The sequence below is a fragment of the Aulonocara stuartgranti genome (assembly GCF_965226115.1).
Source record: "Aulonocara stuartgranti genome assembly, chromosome: 23".
Taxonomy (NCBI): Eukaryota; Metazoa; Chordata; class Actinopteri; order Cichliformes; family Cichlidae; genus Aulonocara; species Aulonocara stuartgranti.
Genome location: NC_138958.1, coordinates 25,901,485 through 25,920,350, shown reverse-complemented (window position 1 = coordinate 25,920,350; position 18,866 = coordinate 25,901,485). Strand labels below are relative to the sequence as shown.

The 18,866-nt window shown below is 41.5% G+C and overlaps 1 protein-coding gene across 4 annotated transcripts; it reads right to left on the bottom strand.

Annotated features, from left to right (window-relative positions):
* Positions 1-369: 369 nt before the first annotated feature.
* stat1a (signal transducer and activator of transcription 1a) lies at positions 370-18,141 on the bottom strand. Of its 4 annotated transcripts, none has more exons than XM_082525447.1 (25): positions 18,011-18,141; positions 14,710-14,840; positions 13,814-13,958; positions 13,633-13,728; positions 11,951-12,037; positions 11,786-11,864; positions 11,317-11,408; positions 10,987-11,138; positions 10,379-10,537; positions 10,181-10,273; positions 9,707-9,766; positions 9,595-9,615; positions 9,408-9,498; positions 9,239-9,280; positions 8,484-8,573; positions 8,289-8,387; positions 8,061-8,196; positions 7,696-7,751; positions 4,799-4,896; positions 4,571-4,710; positions 4,137-4,325; positions 3,976-4,051; positions 3,799-3,895; positions 1,621-1,671; positions 370-720 (listed from the first exon to the last, which is right to left on the bottom strand). In XM_082525447.1, the coding sequence occupies exons 2-25, from the start codon at positions 14,835-14,837 to the stop codon at positions 688-690; spliced, it is 2,310 nt and encodes a 769-aa protein (XP_082381573.1). In that variant the 5' UTR covers positions 14,838-14,840; positions 18,011-18,141; the 3' UTR covers positions 370-687. The 4 variants fall into 4 exon arrangements, with proteins under 4 accessions (XP_082381573.1, XP_082381575.1, XP_082381574.1 ...); XM_082525449.1 differs by having other exon boundaries at positions 4,799-4,893; XM_082525448.1 differs by having other exon boundaries at positions 14,710-14,837; positions 18,011-18,137.
* Positions 18,142-18,866: the final 725 nt, after the last annotated feature.

Sequence of the window (18,866 nt, the reverse complement as noted above, 5' to 3'; positions counted from 1 at the left end):
GATCCACATAAGAGGACATTTGTTTTAAATTTTGATAGAACAGTGGCAGCATAACGTCCTCGTAAGTGGATATCAGGCCCCTGTAGAGCAAAAACCCAGAATGTGATGTCCACATGTGGACGCTAGGTGCTAGGAGGTTAACTTAATTTTATACTTTTTATATAATTTTATAGCAACTGTTGTTTTAATGCTTTTTATTATAAAGGTAAAGATCAGACAGTATTACTGAAAGAACCCTAACCATCAAATGATGCGATGGTGGGGAAGAAGAACTCCCTTTAAACAGGAAGAAACCTCACAACAGGATCAGGGAGGGGGTGAGTGAAAGAGTAGGTTTTTATACCTTAAAAACAAAGCATGACTGACTCATTTTAATACAAGCATTTATTATACTGATAAAATGAATCCAAACAGTCATTTATGATGATCATTTCTCATGAAGCAAGCAGAAACGTTTTAAATGCTACAGTTTTACAGCAGAGGATACTGAGGGCTTTAAAGTTCACAGTTAATCAAAAAGAAACACTATATACAAATAAAAAGGAGAAAATTTTCTCCTGTTTCTGAAAGGTGACCGTGCTGTCAAAATCATACAGGAATCTAAGAGTCGAGTACATAACCTGATGACCTCTGGTGAAAAGTACAGTACAAGGAGAAGAATGAAGGTCAAAGGAATATGACTTCCCTTCAGTTTCCATCTCGAAAGTCTGCTGCACTCATCTGAAAAGAAATAAGTAAAATTTGATTTAATTTTTTTATTTTTAATATAATTCCAAATCACAACAACAGTTCCCTCAAGGCGCTTTATATTGTAAGGTAAAGAACCTACAATATTACAGAGAAAACAGAAAAACACAAAACGTGCTGGCAGTTACAGGGTAACAGGGTTAGCAAGGAAGAAGAGCTTCATGCTTTTATTATCAATGTTCTCATTTCAACAAAATTGAGACAATTTAGGCCAAAATACATCTGGGAAATATTCTCAGCTACATGAAGAACAATGTGTCCTGTAGCCAGTGGTCTAAATCACACAGTACAGAGCTCAACATCACAGAGGCAGACTGGATTACGTGAAAAAATACAATACTGAGACCAAGCGCAGCTACCGACTCAAATAAAAATGAAAACAGTCAAAACTCATGTCAAAAAAGGGTCAGAAGCCAGTCTAAAAACCAGTGGTGCAGTTTAGTTTACTGGTTAGCAGGCACGCATGCCTTATAGCTGAAAGCTTGGGTTTGGTCGACCAGCAATCCTTTGCTTCATCTTTCCTTGCACCCTCTCGCCTTCCGATCAAGTCTTGACTGCTAAACTGCCAAATAAATGTTAAAATCTTTAGAAACCCTTCCAAAATCATGCTGGACCCTAAACTTTGAAAATAAGAACGAGGAGGGCTGTCCAAATCATGGACCGTGTTGTCCTGTCAGATGGATTTTCTTTTAAAGAAGAAAAAAAAAAAAAAGGAAATAAACTTAATCTACCTGGGCGGCCCACACAAGTGAGGATGATGTACTAAACACTTGAGGGAGTTTAAACATTAGTATGGCAACATGCAGCAGGTGTGTCAAAGCTACACCGACTAAACTTTAACACACAGCAGCGCAACGCTGAAGCTGCATCTACCTGATGGTCAAAGTCTTCGAGATCCAGCAGATTGTTGGCCTGAAAGCAGACCTAGAAGACAGACAGAAACATTGTAGAGGGATAGACAACAGGAACAGCTGATGCAGTAAAGGGGGGCTGGAGCCTGTCCCAACACTAGAAACTGGTGTCCATAAAAGGAAGTCCCTTTTCAATGACATCATGCAGTGCCAAGAGGAAAAACAAAACAAAAACTGTTTCTCCAGGGGCAGAAGGTCATTTATACTGCCATGTTTTTAAAAAAAGAGACAAAGATTACTCAAAATTTCTCTCTTTTCATCTCTAAATGACATCAGAGTGTAAGGATTCAGCGCCAGCTGCTTTCAGACGCCATCAATAAGCTCCTTCATCATTTCTAACTGATGGCCAAGTGAGGGGAATCACTGCTGATGGGTTTTGGACAATTGTCCCCATTCAGAGCATGCAGAGCAAATTTCCATTAATTTGCATCTTTGCATAGACAGAAGACAACAGTAACATGTTTTAGGAGGTTTGATCTTCAGGTTCACCCTCCTGGTTGCACCAAACTTGATGGTCTTGCTGACAGGACCTCTCGGTTTTGTGGCGACCTCGTTCACCAAAAAGTAAGTACACACACACACACACACACACACACGAATGGAAACAATGAAAGTGAAGATGAACCAGAATCAGTCCAAATCCTCGGGCTCCTGCTTGCCCGCTGCAATCTGCATACTGCCACAAGGTGGTGCTGAAAGGGCCATCCACACAGAGAGCAGCAAGGTGGTGACAAGAGAGTCAATGACAACCAGCAACTTCAAGTGATGATGGGTAAAACTGAGGATTTGAGGACACATGACCAATAAGCATGTGATATTAACTTGTCCGCCATTTTGTCATTGTGATGATGTAGGATCGAGCAAATAAAGTTCCACTCACACACGCTTACAGACCAGTTGTGAGAGAGAAATGAATTGTGATAGTTGGTGGGAAAATAATTGCTAAAGCCTCAGTTAAACGTACTGACAATTTGGTCCCTGACAACCACCTGTTGCTAGGGAAAAATGCGTATTGCCCATCCGATTGGCAAAGACCTCCTTGTGAGCAGTTGGACTTGTCTACAGACATAGCCCAACTGCTCAAGATCGTTTGCCTTCAAAATAAAAGCTCTGGCAAAGGGTGACAAAGAGTGTCTGTGAAGGTTCTTAGTCATCCAGGTCATCATAGTCTAAAGAGCTTGGAAAGAAAAGCATCTGGACTTAAAGCCACTTCATAAACGCATGGCACAACATAGAAGAACTTCCTCCACGGGACAAGACTCAGCTGTTCATCTGCATCTAAAGGACAAAGGTCGCTCTTTTAAGGATGCCAATGTTCACATTTTGGACAGAGAGGACAGATGGTTTGAAAAAGAGAGTGAAAGACGCCATCTATGTCCACTGTGAACGACTGTCTTTGAACAGAGGCGATGGTTTACGACGCCAACTGTCTGCCATCTATACGCCAGTTTTGAGATCCCTTCCCAGACACCTTAACGCCCACTCACACCCTGGGCCATCTGACCTCAGTAAATCACATGATAGGGTGGGGCTGGGCTTCACAAGGCGTACACCCGACACCTTGGCTGATTGTGACCCACACCGTTTTCACACCTTGGACTTTGTGATTCGATAGAGGATCAATTAGAACTGAAGAAGCTTCTTGGATAGGAGGTGAAACATCTTAACCTCCTAGGACCTGGTGTCCACATATGTGGACATCACATTTTATTATTTAGACCAAAATACTCAATTTTGCTCTACAGGGGCCTGATATACACCTACGAGGACATTATACTGCTACTGTTCTGTCAAAATTTTAAACGAATATCCTCATATGTGGCTCTTATTTTTCTTAAAAACAAAAGGTAAAAAAAAAAAATCTGGTAATTCTTTGTTTTTACATTCATCGGGCCCCAATATGCCCAAATATCAAAAAGAAATTAAAAATGCATGCTTTGGAAGAGTTCGGGTCCTAGGAGGTTAAAGGAAACTTAAAGAAGTCCAGACGCTTTTATTTCCCAAGCACCCTAGGTTACAAAGATTGCAACTTTTACTTTGAAGGTGAACAGCCTTCATTTCTGGTTTGCGTTGTACTTTTTTGAAGTTTTACTACTGCTCGGCTAATACCAAATTTATAGTTTAAACAGTGCTGACTCACCACAGCGTCAATGTCTCTGGGGCTCACGTACTGCTCCAGAGCCTTGTAGTCGTCCGGAGACATCGGCATCATGTTGTCCTGTAGCCTGGACGGATGTCTGAACCACACGGACACAAACCATGATTACACGTTAAGTCTTTCTCTTTAGTCGTGATGCGTTTGTTTCTCTCTGCTTACACTTCTGAAACCGAAATGAGCTCCGTCTTCATGTAGCCAGTCTTGTCCGTGTCCTCAAACTCCATCGGTTCAGCAGCTGGAAGGTAAATGAAGCTTGGATGAAGGTCTGCAGAGTATCAGAGTATTTATGGGCGAAAACCAAACGTAACAGCAGCTCTTACCCTCTGATGGTTTGGGGTAGTACTTCCCAAAGGCCTTGTCTTTGGGTATGTTGGGGTAGAGGAAGCGAAGCGGGTTCTCTGGGATGTTTTCCGCTGCCATTACCTTGTAGGTGCGGATGATGTCGGGGAGCGAGACGGCGGAAAGCTCCTTCTTCGTGTACGGCTCCACGGAGTGGAAGACCGGCTTGTCTGCGTGGAAAAAGAGACCAAAGAGATTAAATCTGAGGACTAAACCTCCTTCAAACTTACTTCTTGCACAGGACATCAAGGCTATTGGTTCATGTGGTTTGATTTGAAGTCGTAGAGAAATCTCCCAAAATAAAAATGTCTCGTCAGCCACATCTTTAGAGACGTTTAATCATGAAAACCTTCAAAATTTCAAGTTTTGTGTTGTTGAAAGTGTAAATGAAGGTCAAATGAAGTGACTTTATTACCGTGGACGTCGTGTTCGATCCAGGTGAAGGTGATGGCTCCCTCTCGGCTGCTCTCGCTGAACCTGAGCAGGAAGGTGCCCGGACACTTGTCAGTCAGCAGAGCCTTCTCCCTCTCCTTACTGATGAATCCCATGATGCAGCTGCAGGGGAAGAAAACAAACAAACTCATGTTTACCGCTTAAATTCTCCCCCCACGGACTCTCGCAGCTTCACTAGAGCGCCACTCACCCATCGTTCCAGAGGGACAGCAGGTGTCTTTTGATCAGGTCCAGGATACCTTCAATCCACAACCAGAAAGGGAACGCCTTCTCGTTTGCGCTCTGCTGCTGGACGAATCACAAAGTCTGGTTCAGTGCACGATGAATAAAAGTGATTACAGGCGAATATTTGTTGGCTCAGATCACGAGGCAGCTGCTCCAGAGTCAAGGCTTTGGAGCAAGCTGCCTGAGGAGGCTGCAGCCATGGGAACGTGGCTCAAGCGTCAGTTATACTCAACATTAAAACAATCTTTAAAAGCTTTATTTGGGAGTAAACTTAGGGCCAATAGAAAAGAAGCTGATGACAAAGATACCCACTTGTTAGATGGATATAGATGAAGACACTGATATAAATACACTATGTTGCCAAAAGTATTCACTCAGCCATCCAAATCTTAAAATTCGGGTGTTCCAGTCATTTCCATGGCCACGACTGGATAAAATCCACCACCTGTGCATGCAGACTGTTTCTACAAACATTTGGGTCGCTCTGAGGAGCTCAGTGAATGAATGACTGAATGAATCCAGCATGGTATCGTGACAGGATGCCACCTGTGCAACAAGTCCAGGCATGAAATTTCCTTACTACTAAATATTCCAGTCAGCTGTGGGATGCAGACTTTCTCCAAAGTCAATCACCAAAGACTGCCAATGTAAAGCGTCAGATGCAGTGGTGTAAAGCACTCCACCACTGGACTCTAGAGCAGTGGAAACGTGTTCTCTGGAGCGAAGAATCACAGTTTTCAGTCTAGACCAGGGGTCGGCAACCTGGTGTAGACGCAGTCCTTATACTGCGGCTCCGCGTGGTTTGGGAAAATAAATGACAAGTATTTAGCTGAAGTGTATTTTTTGTGTTAGTTCTTTTTAAACTTGTAGTTCTAAATTGGAAGATTATTGTGATATTGAAATATAAAAATAAAATTATATTTTATTATTTTTCGTCGCTCAAAATAGCGTCACACTCGCGGAAGCCGGTATACCCGCCGAAACGCCGTGCATTTCCCGAGACTTTCAACCCCTGGTAGGCCAATTATGGATCTTCAGATCCACATTATGTCAGCAGCTCCACCGTGAACTATGTTAAAAACAAACACCGCTCACGCCTCACAGATGACCGCTTACAGTCCCGCGCAAAGATGAAAGTCACTTCACTGTGCGCAGAGGTTCAGCAGCAGAAGTTCCATTGTAAACATACCACGGCAGACCTGACGATATTTCCATGAACATGCTTTTCAGCATCTCTTTATTGACCACTTTTCACACACAGCTGCTGTACGTATACAGCCGGCTGTAGCTTTTCAGCTCACAGCCCGACACACACCAACACAACAGCATAGAGAGCACAGACGTTAAGGCGGCGAGGCGTGATTGCGGGTGCCGCTCAGGTGCGTCCGCCTCCTCACATGCAGCGGCACTGCAGACCACGCCCCGCCACACACATTTACCAGGTAAAATAAATATAAGTAAATAAATAAATATTTATGCAAATATTTATTTTTCATTTTTTAGTAAATAGCCTGCATTTATATAGCGCTTTACTAGTCCCTAAGGACCCCAAAGTGCTTTACACTACATTCAGTCATCCACACATTCACACACTGGTGATGGCAGCTACATTGTAGCCACAGCGCACTGACAGAGGCGAGGCTGCCGGACACTGGCGCCCTCTGACCACCACCAGTAGGCAACGGGTGAAGTGTCTTGCCCAAGGACACCACGACCGAGATTGTCGGAGCCGGGGCTCGAACCGGCAACTCTTGAGCCACAATCGCCCCGTTGCATAGTAGCGTAGTGCTTTTTTCCAATTATTTTTTAAAATTCAGGTCAAGGCTCTGCTACGCTCCAAAAGCCCAAAGGCGATATAAGGGTGGCACACAACAGTTTTTCTTTGCTACATGGATCGTTTTCCTTTGGTTATATTTCTTTAAGAGTTCAAAATGTGTTCATTACATAAATAAAATGTAATTTTCTCTGTAGCACTTCATGGATTTCATAAGCAACACACCTTAGTTGTTCACACAAAGCATAAAGGTAAAAAACAATACATACAGTGTTATCTTCATTTTAGATGTCAAAAAGTATTTGTGGCTCGCAGTGTTTTCCTTTGCGTGGAAACCGGGTCCAAATGGCTCTTTGGGTGTTAAAGGTTGCTGACCCCTGGTCTAGACGGTACTTGTCTGACTGCATTGTGCAAAGTGTAAAGTTTGTTGGAGCGGTTATTATGATGTGGGTTGTTTTTCAGGAGTTGGGCTCAGACCCTTAGTTCCAGTGAAAGGAACATAGAGGGTTCAGCATATCAAGACATGTTGGACAATATCATGTTCTCAGCTTTGAACAGTTTGCGGATGGTCCCTTCCTGGTACAACATGACTGTTCACCAGTGCACAGAGTAAAGTCAATGAAGACATCGATGAGTGAGCTTGGTGTGGAAGAACTTGACTGGCCTGCACAGAGTCCTGTCCTCAAATCAACAGTTTGACCTCACAAATGTGCTTCTGGAAGAATGGTAAAAAATTCCTCAAAACACTCCTAAACCTATGGAAAGCCTTCCCAGAAGAGCTGAAGCTGTTATAGCTGCAAAGGGCCAACATCATATCAAACCTTATGGATTAAGAATGGGACGTCACTCAAGTTGATGTGTGTGTGTGAAGGCAGGCGAGTGATGACTTTTGGCAGTACAGTGTATCAAACAGTCTTTACGGACTTTGTTTTTATTTGTAACTATTTACATCAACACCTCCATAATTGCATTTTTTTTTTAAGTTTTAACCTTTGTGATTGTTACGTTGCCCTCTGAGTCTCCTGGTTTTGAATATAAATGAAATCATTATCAGCTGGATAAATGAGGCTTATCAGACTATGGCTCACCTTGCAGAACTTGGTCCAGGGGATGAGTCCCTCCGGGTTCCTCTGAGCTTTGGTTCCTTCACAGAAAAACAACCAGGTACAAACATCTGCAGGTTATTCATGTGTGCTGCAGGTAGAAGTTTATTAGCACAGCAGTGACAGTCGGCCATTTGTTGACTTTGAGCCATTCGTTTTGGTCTGCAGCTTTCTGAGCCTCAGATCGTCTTATATTTCATCAGTAGTAAAGAAACGACAGATTGAGGGTTAAGATCTTTAGTTATAGTTAAGGTTTAAGCCTGTTATGAATAAAACAGAGACTTTAAAAGATATTTAGTGGCCTTGAATTTTCTTAAAACATTACCACATGTTATTTTTGTGCGTCTCACCGAGCAGTTTATCAGCGAGCATGTTGAGCTGCTCCTGGTTCAGGCCTCGCTTGGTGACGGAGGAGAACTGCCAGCTGAGCACCTCGGAGAGCTGAGACCACTTCGCCGCAGGAGGGGAGAGGAAGAACTTCAGGTTCTGGAAAATATGACAGTTGGAGATTGGTAAGAGACAAAAGCGAGGGTACGTGGAGGTGCTAGGAGCGGACTGAAATCAAAGCGTGTTCTCACTTTGGGCTCCGTGGTCAGCATGTTGTACCAGAGGATGGAGGCCCAGCCGCTGGGTAGCTGGCAGACGTTGGAGATGACGACCACGGGCAGAGAAATGGCCTAGAAATAAATAAAACGACAGGAGGAAGCAGCAGGGTTTAATCTCCTCTATCAACTCCAGTTTAATTCTGAGCATGAACAAAGGGCGGGTCTCACCTCAAGTTTGATGTCGAGTCCGGACTGGTTGAGCTGCAGCTCCGACTCAAAGCTGAGCGAGTGGAGCTCCTCGGTGACGATCAGAGGACCCTGAACACCCAGAGACACACTCAGCTTACCCAAAACACACAACACCCTTCCCCAAGCCTCTGCAGGAAGCATGCAACGTTCCTGTAACTAAACTTCACTCCACATCACCAATCTACACGTAAAACCACATCAAATGTAGTTTACAATCTTTCTCCAACAAAACAAACTATGTGTCCATATCTGTCCTTACGTCACATTTACAGAGGTTACATATAAAGTAGAACAAGGTTCCTCATATAGCTATGTAAGCTGTAATGCGGGACAATGAATTCTTTTCTTTTTCTAGTGTGCATTACATATAAAATGATTTTTTAGGCCACTGTTAGTTCTATAAAATCCCTTCAGTTTTTTCTAAAGAACTTTTATTTTGAAGCTTTCGCACTAACATGCCGTGGGAAGCTGAAACGGTGATTTTCATGTGACATTCGGCCTGGACAGAATTACTAATTTAATGGTTATATTCCACCACACAAGAGAATAAGCGCAGAGAAGGAGGGCGCGCTCCTACAGCTAAAGAAGAGGAAGAAAAAACATCCAGGTAGACGAGTCTGTTGCATATTGAAGGCCTCTATGATGACTGTAAAACAGCCAGTATGTGACCTGCAGTCTCAAACACACAGAGCAGGTTTGTGTATTATATGGAATAAAGTTTTAAAGGCTCTTACGTCATTTGTTCTGTTTCCAGGTCCTTTCTGTTCTTTGAGTTGCTGTATGGAGATTAAGTTGGAAAGGCATCACTATTAGGGTGTCTAAGAAATCTCCCTAAATAATAAAAACAATATATAACCAGTGGAAGGGAATACTGTGGGTTTAATACTAAGACACTGATTTTACCAAATGTCTGAACTCTGCTGCCAGACTGCCGTTGGACTCCTCCATGTTCATGACTTTGGTGTTTGTCCCCAAAATGTTAAACCTCCTGAACCTGATTCAAAGATGATCAATGGAAAGCTATTAATCAGCTGCGTTACTGAATAACACGTTATATATTTCAATGTGTATGAATACATTTCAGACGTACCCTTTCTTCTCTGTAACATCCCTGAGGAGAAAAAAAAAAAAAGTGTTACATATTTGGAAACATGCAGCATGATGATTCAAAGCGGCAAAAGCAAAGGTGAGAATTTGCTTACTTATCAAACAGGGCCTTGACTTTGAGCTGGTAGTTAAACTCTTGCAGTTTCACCAGAAACCTGAACCGAAAGGAAACGAGACTGAAACAGGAAGCTGACGCTCACCAACAGATAAACATCACCTGACGCAATTTCTGCGTTTTCATTTCATTTGGGTACAAAACAAAGAAGGAAAAATTCTTATTTTATTTATTTTGTGGGATGAAGAACTCTCTCTTAACAGGAAGAACCCTCCAGCAGAGCCAGGCTCAGGGATGTATAGATAGTATGGATACCAATGTTGGTATCAGTATTGGATCAATACCAAGCATGACAGGACCAAGAGTGGTAATAAACTGGTTCTGTTTTATTTATTTTTTTAGAAATTATATAAATGAGAAATTATATGAATTATTATATAACTTATATAAATGTAAAAATGATTTAGTGGTCAGGGCAGAAAGACACGTAAACACTTCACATTTAACTTCTTACCGAAGTTTCACCGTAAACTGGACGCCTGTTTTCAACACCAGTGGTCTCTGTGGGTGGGTGGGCATGCAAGGCTGCCTCTCTACAACTAGAGAGCTTCACACAGATCAGAATCCAGGTTATCAGCCAATAATAACAACACTCAGCAATAATAATGATAATAATAATAATGATAACAATAAAGAGTGAAGGGTTTCATACTTGGACAGCAGGTTTTTGAGGAGCTCCAGAGCTCGGCCTTCCAAGTAAGCCTTCTTCAATGTGATGGGGTCGTTCTCATAAGTGAACTTCTGCTCCAGCTCCTGCAGCTTCTTCAGGTGCTGACGGACCTGCTGCAGACTCTCCGCTACTGCCGTGAACCTGCAGGAGGGCGAGGACAGAAGATCAGATAACACACCAGATGAAGCACCCAGTCGACCGAAGAACTGTTCATGAACTGGACCCTGGATTACTTTTGGTTCTCCATTTACTTTCAGTCATTTATCTCCTCCATTTAGGATTTTTCCATATCGTTTAGTGACCACTTTCATCTGTTTATCTACCATGTTACGTCTTTTATCAAACTATTTTAACATCTTATTAAACCCCTTTAACCTTTCTTCTCAAACAGGTTCACATCCTCGCAGGTGTTTAATCAAAATGAACTGATGAAAAAAAAACTGATGGAAAAATTACGATGAGGAAGGTGAGGGAAATATTAAATATAGGTGGAAGAATGAAAAAGACACTAAGATTGATGGCTAAGCAGAAGAGGAAGTGAAGAAAGAGGCGATTAAAGAGGAAGAGATGGGATGGAGAGGGCGGCTCACCAGTTCTGCAGCTGGTCCACGCAGGCGTTGGGCGGGCCACCGATGCAGGCGATCTTCTGACGCTGCTTCCAGTCGGGCAGCTCCTCGGAGATCAACTCTGCCAGCAGGGCCTGAGTGACGTTCAGCAGCTCGTTCAGCCCGAGCACAGCGTCCTAAAAAAATCAAAACAAAAAAACCCACACCCAAGAGTCCATCGCATCAGTCACATCAAATGTCCTGTTATGGCGTTTAAAACTCCTCAGACAGAAAAAGTTTATAAGATCAAAATGACTTTATTGTTACAGCCCAGTGACCTCAAAGGGATTATATGTTAGTCGTGTTTCTCGTCACCTGACGCTTGGCTTTCAGCTCAAAGCACATCCTCCCGACTGTCATCTTCTCCTTCTCCAGGTCCTTCACCGTCATGCCGTTCATTTCATTCTCTGTGGAGGAAGAAGGAAAAAAAATGCACACAATTAAAACTTGGAAGCAACATAGATTGAATTTTAAATGAACTTTTAAGAGCATTTAATATATGTCAGTTTGGAAAAGGCCTTTCACTCTGTAATTTTACCAACACGAGCTACTTTGTTCCAATTTTTTAAGATCAGATCACCGCATTTGGCAACAAGTGCGCTTTAGCTCAAAACCTCAAAACTCCGTCAGCTCTCTGAAATTATTTCTCTGCCTCCATAACTCAAATTGCCCCTTGACATGTTGATCTTCACTGTATTACCAAAAGTACTTCCTCAGCCATCCAAATCACTGCAATCACATTTTGGGGTTTGGCTCTACAGCTGAGCCTGGACGATTTCCTCACCTCTGTTCTTCAGTGTGTTGACTTTGAAGTCATACTCGTCCTGCAGGTCTTCTACGTTCTTAATGTTCTGATCCACCACCTGATAGTCAAAGAGCCCGTTAGAGATTTTCCAGCAGAGCCGGGCCAACCTCGAGCTGGGACCTACACGCTGCGTAATAGTTTTACCTGGACTATGTGCTTCATCTCTTTCACTTTGTTGTCCAGCTTCTGTTTCTCCACCACCATGGCCGACACTGCCCCATCAGTCTCATCCTACCGAAACAGAGGTCACACATTTTAACGTCTCTGAAACAGAAACAGGTTTAGACTCTTCGGTACCTTGAAAAGTGAAACTGAATTCAGGTATTAATTTAGACATAGAGGTTAAAGTTCTGCTAAACAACGAAATCAGATCAAGATTACACCCACTCCAAGTGTCTCAATCTTAAGACAAAATCCGCTCTCCTTAGCTAACATTAAGCATCATTATCACAGAGTATATCGTAGTTTTGATAGCAAAACTGCATCAATCTTAATGTATGTGGTGTAGATGAACAGAAACCCGTGCTGCTACCCTCATGTTTAATCAGATTTCTAGATAAGGCATTTAAAAGTAAAAACAAAGAAGAGGGAAGAAAACAGAATCGCAAAACATGCTAAATAAAGAAGGAACACTTGCTGTAGTTTTAAGGTGTTCAGACTTTTCAGGTATTTGACAAGTGTTCTGACTTGTAGACGTTTCACTTGGGTCATAGTTTTGTCCACTGATCTGTCTGCAGAGGAGCAAATTTTAGCCAGTTTCTCATCAGGGCCAAAAACATCACTCTGGGATCAATGAGGATATCACAGGCAAGTATTTCCTTTTCCAGGCATGTCCCACCGGGAGAGGCCCCAGGGCAGACCCAGGACACAGCTGGCATGCCTTGGTGTTCCTCCAGATAAGTGGAGGAGGTTGGTGGGGATGGCTTGGGAGAGGGAGGCCTGGGCATCTCTGTTTGGGCTGCTGCCCCCGTGACCTGGCTCCGGATAAGCGGAAGAAGATAGATGGATGGACAGATGGTATTTCCTTTTAAATTAAAAGTAATTTATCCCACAAGCGTTGCAGTTTTATACATGAAAAAAAAAATAGGTATAAGGGGTGTAATGAAGTAGATCCTTTCCAATTCTTTCTATCTTTTAGATCTAGTAGAAGGTTGCTTTAATCTTCTGATTACGGCTTGTGGCTGTGAAATAGAAATTTCTGTGTTTGAGTGGAAAGATAACATGCAGATGAAAAATTACTGGGAAAAAAAACAAAAAAAGGATGATTTATTTTTTTACTCTGTGAGAGTAAGAGAATATAAACAGCATGAAGGTGAAATGGTTTTTACAGCTTTATTTAATGCACTAAAGTTATAGTACATAAGAAAAAAGCTGATTCTGAGGTTGTTTCTGTTGGTTTTTCATTTTGAAGAATGAGAACTCAGTCCCTGTGTGCATATTGGGCTTTGATTCATAGAGCATGCAGACGTGTACGCACCATGCATCAGCATGATTTTGGAGCATTCAAGCAGCCATTAAGTTGGAAAAGTAATACAATTCTTATCATTTGTTCAGCTATTTTTGTCTTGAAAGCATCTTTTCTCTTGCTTTAAGTTGCATCTGGTAGGATTTACGATGGTCTACCTGCACCAGAAGCTGGCTGTAATCCACCTATAAGCTGTTTGAATCCTGAACACTCGTCTATAATTTAAACCCCAGATGTGTGAGCCTAAAAGTAAATGTGTATTTAAAGCCAGAGTCTGATTAACGGAAGGATTTAGATCTGTCGGGTGTTATTCTGCTGTCATAGTTATGTTCTAACAACGAAACCGAGCTGCAGCTTTTACCTCTGTGCTCTTTGCAATCTCCAGTATCTTCAGCTCCTCCTTCAGGTTTCTGGAGATGATCATGGCCATGTGGACGGGATCTTCCTGGAAGCGATCCTGGAGAGAGAACCGCTCGTACTTTTAGTTACATAAAGGAATTTAACCTGCCTCACACAGAAGTATTTCGAATCCAGGGTCGGACCTGCAAGTTCCTCTTGATCTTGCGAATGTTGTGCTGCAGCAGGAAGTTGTTCTCCAGAGCGAAGCGGCTGTGTTGGTCGTCCAGCTGAGCGAGAAGGTCGTGGAAACGAACCGTGGCCAGAGAGTCCTGCATGGCCACCGTGTCCCTGAGGAGACCACAGTAAGTCTTTGAGTAGCATGAACAGAAGACGCTCAGTTTGGGGTTAACCTTGAAAGGGTTACAAATTGGTTTTCAGCAAATGCTGTGCTTCAACAAAACCTTTATCCAAATATTGAGAAGTCCATGATTATCAGTCTCATTAGCTCAAACACTTTTGCTTTGGTCTGATAAAAATCTAGCAATGGAACAGTTAATGAACAGATGCTGAAATGATGATGAAGGACAGGTATTTCTGCACTTTTACAACCAGGATTTTATGGGCTGTGAGGACTTTTTCCCCCACATGTAATTAAATTTTTGCAGCTGAACCAAAACTCTCAATATGCGCAAAGATATCCCTGCATTGTGGATACAATGTCATGAAGCTTTCCATATCCTTGGTGACCCTGTTGTTTTCCAGTGCAGGACCATAGATCCAGATCCACGTCCACAAGTGTGAGCTCGCTTCTGTTTGGTCTACGATGTCGATACAAATGCACCTACAGTTTTCTTTTCCATCAGGACATCCAGTTTAACCTTTGCTTTGATTTACTTTGCAACCTTTGATTTTCTTGTTTTAGTGTTAGTTATTCCTCTTTTTATTGTATGGAGGGGATATGCCAGATAAAAAAAATTCAGGTAAATCAGTACAGGTATTACAATAAAAACAACTTTTTAATGGTTCAAACGAGTCGATGAGAAACGTTTGCCAAAAAAAAAAAAAAAAAAAGACGCTGCCCTTTATTCGGACTTCTTACCAGTCGATGCTTTCGATCCACTTGCTCAGGTACTGACGGATGTCCATGGGGAACGAGTCATCGTACAGCTGATCCACCTGCTCCAGGTACTTGCTGTCCAGCATCTGAAGCTGGCCCCACTGCGCCATCTTCTGGTGAATGAAAGCAGCTCTGTCAGGACATTTTTTGCACGATGTGGCACAGTCTACGCAAAAGACGTGAGAGTCTAAAAGCTGCATTCTTACTAATGACCAGCAGTGAGATAGCCTCTTCCCTATGGGCTCAAAATGTGGTCATAAATATTTTGTACTTAAAAAAGATTTGTGTGTGTAAAAAAGATTTGTGTGTGGACTTAGCCAAAAAAAACCTGCAAGTTACAACTACGAATTTTGACCCTATTTTGAATGTCATGTCAATCACAAATGTAACAATCCAATCAGAATTTGTGATTGACATGACGTTGACCAATCAGCTTAAAGGAAGAAAAATAGGGTCAAAATTCATACTTGTAACTTGCAGGGGTTTTTTTGGGCTAAGTCCACACACAAATCTTTTTTACACACACAAATCTTTTTTACGCATGCACAAATTTTTTTTTTTTACACATACAAATTTTTTTTTACAAGTACAAAATATTTATGACCACATTTTGAGCCCATACTTCCCCTGCTCAGCGATGCCAATAAAATAAACTCTCTTGGTGCGTTTTTTCACTAAAATCTGTATTTTCACATCTTGCTAATTAAACATGAACTTAATTTTATTGCTTTTTATCTGTGTTAGTGTCAGAAATAAGAGGTAATCAGTGCCACTCAGTTTCAAAACAACAGGTAGGTGATGGCCAAATTGCTCAGCTTCATCATTTTCCTAAAAAGCACAAAAGGTGGCTACATATATACAGGCTTTTCTACCGAGCATCAGGCAAGATTATTCACCATTTTAGTTTCACAGATAAGAAATGTTAAAGCATTTTTTCTGTCATACATATCCTGTTTCGTGGTGGATGTTCATGCACCAGAGCCTCAAATAATGAGGACAGTGTATGTGCGAGTAATCGCTCTAGCCTCAGACTGCTCTAAATACTCAGTTTCAAAAATTCCTTTTCCTACTCTTTGATCTTTATGATGTCATGGAGGGCACATATTTCTAACATGTGCAACAAAAGTCTTGATAGTGAGGGGCAGCCAATCAGAGCTGCTTAAAGTCAGCTTAAAAGTGAAGGAGCTAAAACAGCTTAGACAGAGAATGAACTGGAGACCAAGTATGAGATAAATAAAAATGGTAAATGGCCTGTATTTGTATAGCGCTTTTCTAGTCCCTAAGAACCCCAAAGCACTTTACACAACCTGTCATCCACCCATTCACACACACATTCACACACTGGTGATGGCAAGCTACATTGTAGCCACCCTGGGGCGCACTGACAGAGGTGAGGCTGCCGGACACTGGCGCCACCGGGCCCTCTGACCACCACCAGTAGGTAACGGGTGAAGTGTCTTGCCCAAGGACACAACGACCGAGACTGTCCAAGCTGGGGCTCGAACCGGCAACCTTCCGATTACAAGGCGAACTCCCAACTCTTGAGCCACGATCGCCGCCATATAATATTATTATTATTATTATTCTAATCTGGGAATCATGCAAAGCTACTCTAGCAGAGTCCAGGAGTGAAAATATGGAGCTGGAAATAAGCAGAAAAAGTCTGATTTTATATACTTTTTCACTGGTGTGTCATCAAAGACTGAAGAAAACCCTAGCTGGGTTATTAAACGCCCACAAAAGCAGATCATGTGTGTAAATTTATCGACATGTATGTCACATTTCTGTCTGCAGTCTTCCGCTGTAGACACACAACAGTTAATAAAAACATACAGAATCTATTATCATGAGGCTGTGAGATAAAAGTGGAAGAAATCTGAGACTTTTTAAAAAACCCTTTAAAGGGAATTTACGCTTTTTGAGAATTCGCTAGACGTGGATACTTAGTTAAAGTTTATATACAGTGTAGAAGTGTATAATAATCCTGAATAAATAAAGGAAACATTTTTTAGTCATTTGTTCTGAGCTTGGTTTTCTAAGAACTCATCTTAAATCCATAAATATATGAGGATAATTCAATAATTTGAAGATCTAATTGAAAATATTTTTTTATTTCTGACTCTCCTTGCATCACTGTGGACAGAAGACAAAGGTCAGGAAGCTCCAAAACATTTTTCTCACTACAGAAAACCAGCTGCTTGTTTACAGTGTGAGAAATTGTGAAATGATAAGTGCTGACTCGAGGATTGTCGCGGGCTGCCACCCGCCTCCTTCCTGGCTCAGTTGTGCTCTGACTTAAGATCAGAAAGTAAAAACAAAGAAAGATGTGTGTGATGATGTAAAGGAACATCCAACACTGATTTCTGTTAAAAGTAGCTGGATTTCATAGACACTGAAGCTCAAACTGTAATTAGCTGCACAGATTAATTCCCATATTGTAAAACAGGATTGTTTGACAGCTAAAGAAGAGACAAATTAACATTTTGTTGTTTTGTTTTTTTTAAATCAAACGCAATCTTATCTGTATTTATCTTGTTCCAAGTGGCTAAACCTGAATGTAGGAGGCGTCTAAGGTCAGCTTAGGTTTCAATTTCCCCACAAATGCGACTCTGCCTCCAGCATCAGTTAAAAAATATATCATTAAGAGTATTTAAACGTATGTGTATCTATATATATATATGACCTAATTCCACATTCATGAGACGATCATAGCCAGTAAATCCATTTCACAGCTTTAATTTTTAATCTTTCTGGCTCCCCAAGTCACTTAAGGCAGCCCTGTGGTCCTTTCCAGCTCTCCTCAGCCAAACTCTAATCGGTAATGTGTCTTTTTTAAGATTCAAGCAGAGCCCCTTATTTTAACGTCTAACAATACAAGACTCAATAGATTATCTATATGTTGGTGCCTCACCTGAGAGATCGGCATATACAATAATTTATCTGGTGTTACACATCGACTAAGATCCCGACTTTTACACGGGGTTGACAGGTAATTATTTACGTTTCGGACCCCTAATGGTTGGAGGTATGGACGTAAGCGTGTAAAAAGTTAAGATTTGATTTAAATAACGGCTACGGACAGATACACAAATATTAACACATACACAGAGGAACGCTTATATCCCGTAAACTGCCATCAAGTGTTTGCAGGAGTCGTTTTTTTAAGCATTACCGATTAGCAAGTTTAAGTGCTCTCCTAGCACGGCTTGCTGTGTAAAAGGGTCACAGATGCGATTAATATAAAACAACGTCACCTTTTGAACATGTAAGTCATGTAACTTACCTTTAATGTAAAGGTAACGTGAACAAGCTTCCACGGGAAGTAAGTTGTGTTTCCGAAAACGCTTGAGTCCCTAACAGCTCTCCTACCTTTTTTCTACTCCAGTGGCGCAGCTTACTTTACGGAACACTATCAGCCAATCACCGCACACCATTTACGACAAGCCCCCGCCTTTTTCCACGAGACAGCCAATCACAAAGAGGGAAAAACGGCTGTTGTTGACAGCTACCAAGCATGCCTGAAAAAAAAATACACAGGAGTTTTTTTGTTTAAAGCTGCCCCTGTAAGCATAACATCAAGAGTCAAGATGTATTTTGTCATTGTACAAAGTCAAAGAGAACGACACTGTACATAAAATGTATTTTTAATTGAGTTTAAAGCAACATGACGCAGGCTTTTCGGAGGGAGAAAGTCAGTACAGAGAAGAGCCAAGAGTGACCACGTGTTTTCAGAGAAAGCGAAAGCTGCAAGGACGCCTACAACTCTGAAACTGAAACTTAACTTAAAAATTATGTTTGATCGTTGACATGTGAAAAAAATTCTGGAATAAGAAAGTAATAACTGAAAATAAAAGACGTATTTAAAAAACATAACAAAAAAACTAAACTTTAAAAAAAAATCTTATTGTAGTCTAAATATCAAAAGTTATACTCTTGTACCGACAACAAAAAGGTGCTAATCACCAGTTTTAAAACGTAAATATTTCACTAATATTTATTCTTTGTAGTTCTTATATTTTACAAAGTTGAAAACTTCAATGGAGAACAAAAGTCTTGCCCCAGCCCACATTTCTTCCAAGAAGTCAGAATTTCCTGTAATTTTCTAAGTGGTTTTGAGCAGTATTTCCCCAGGCTTTCCA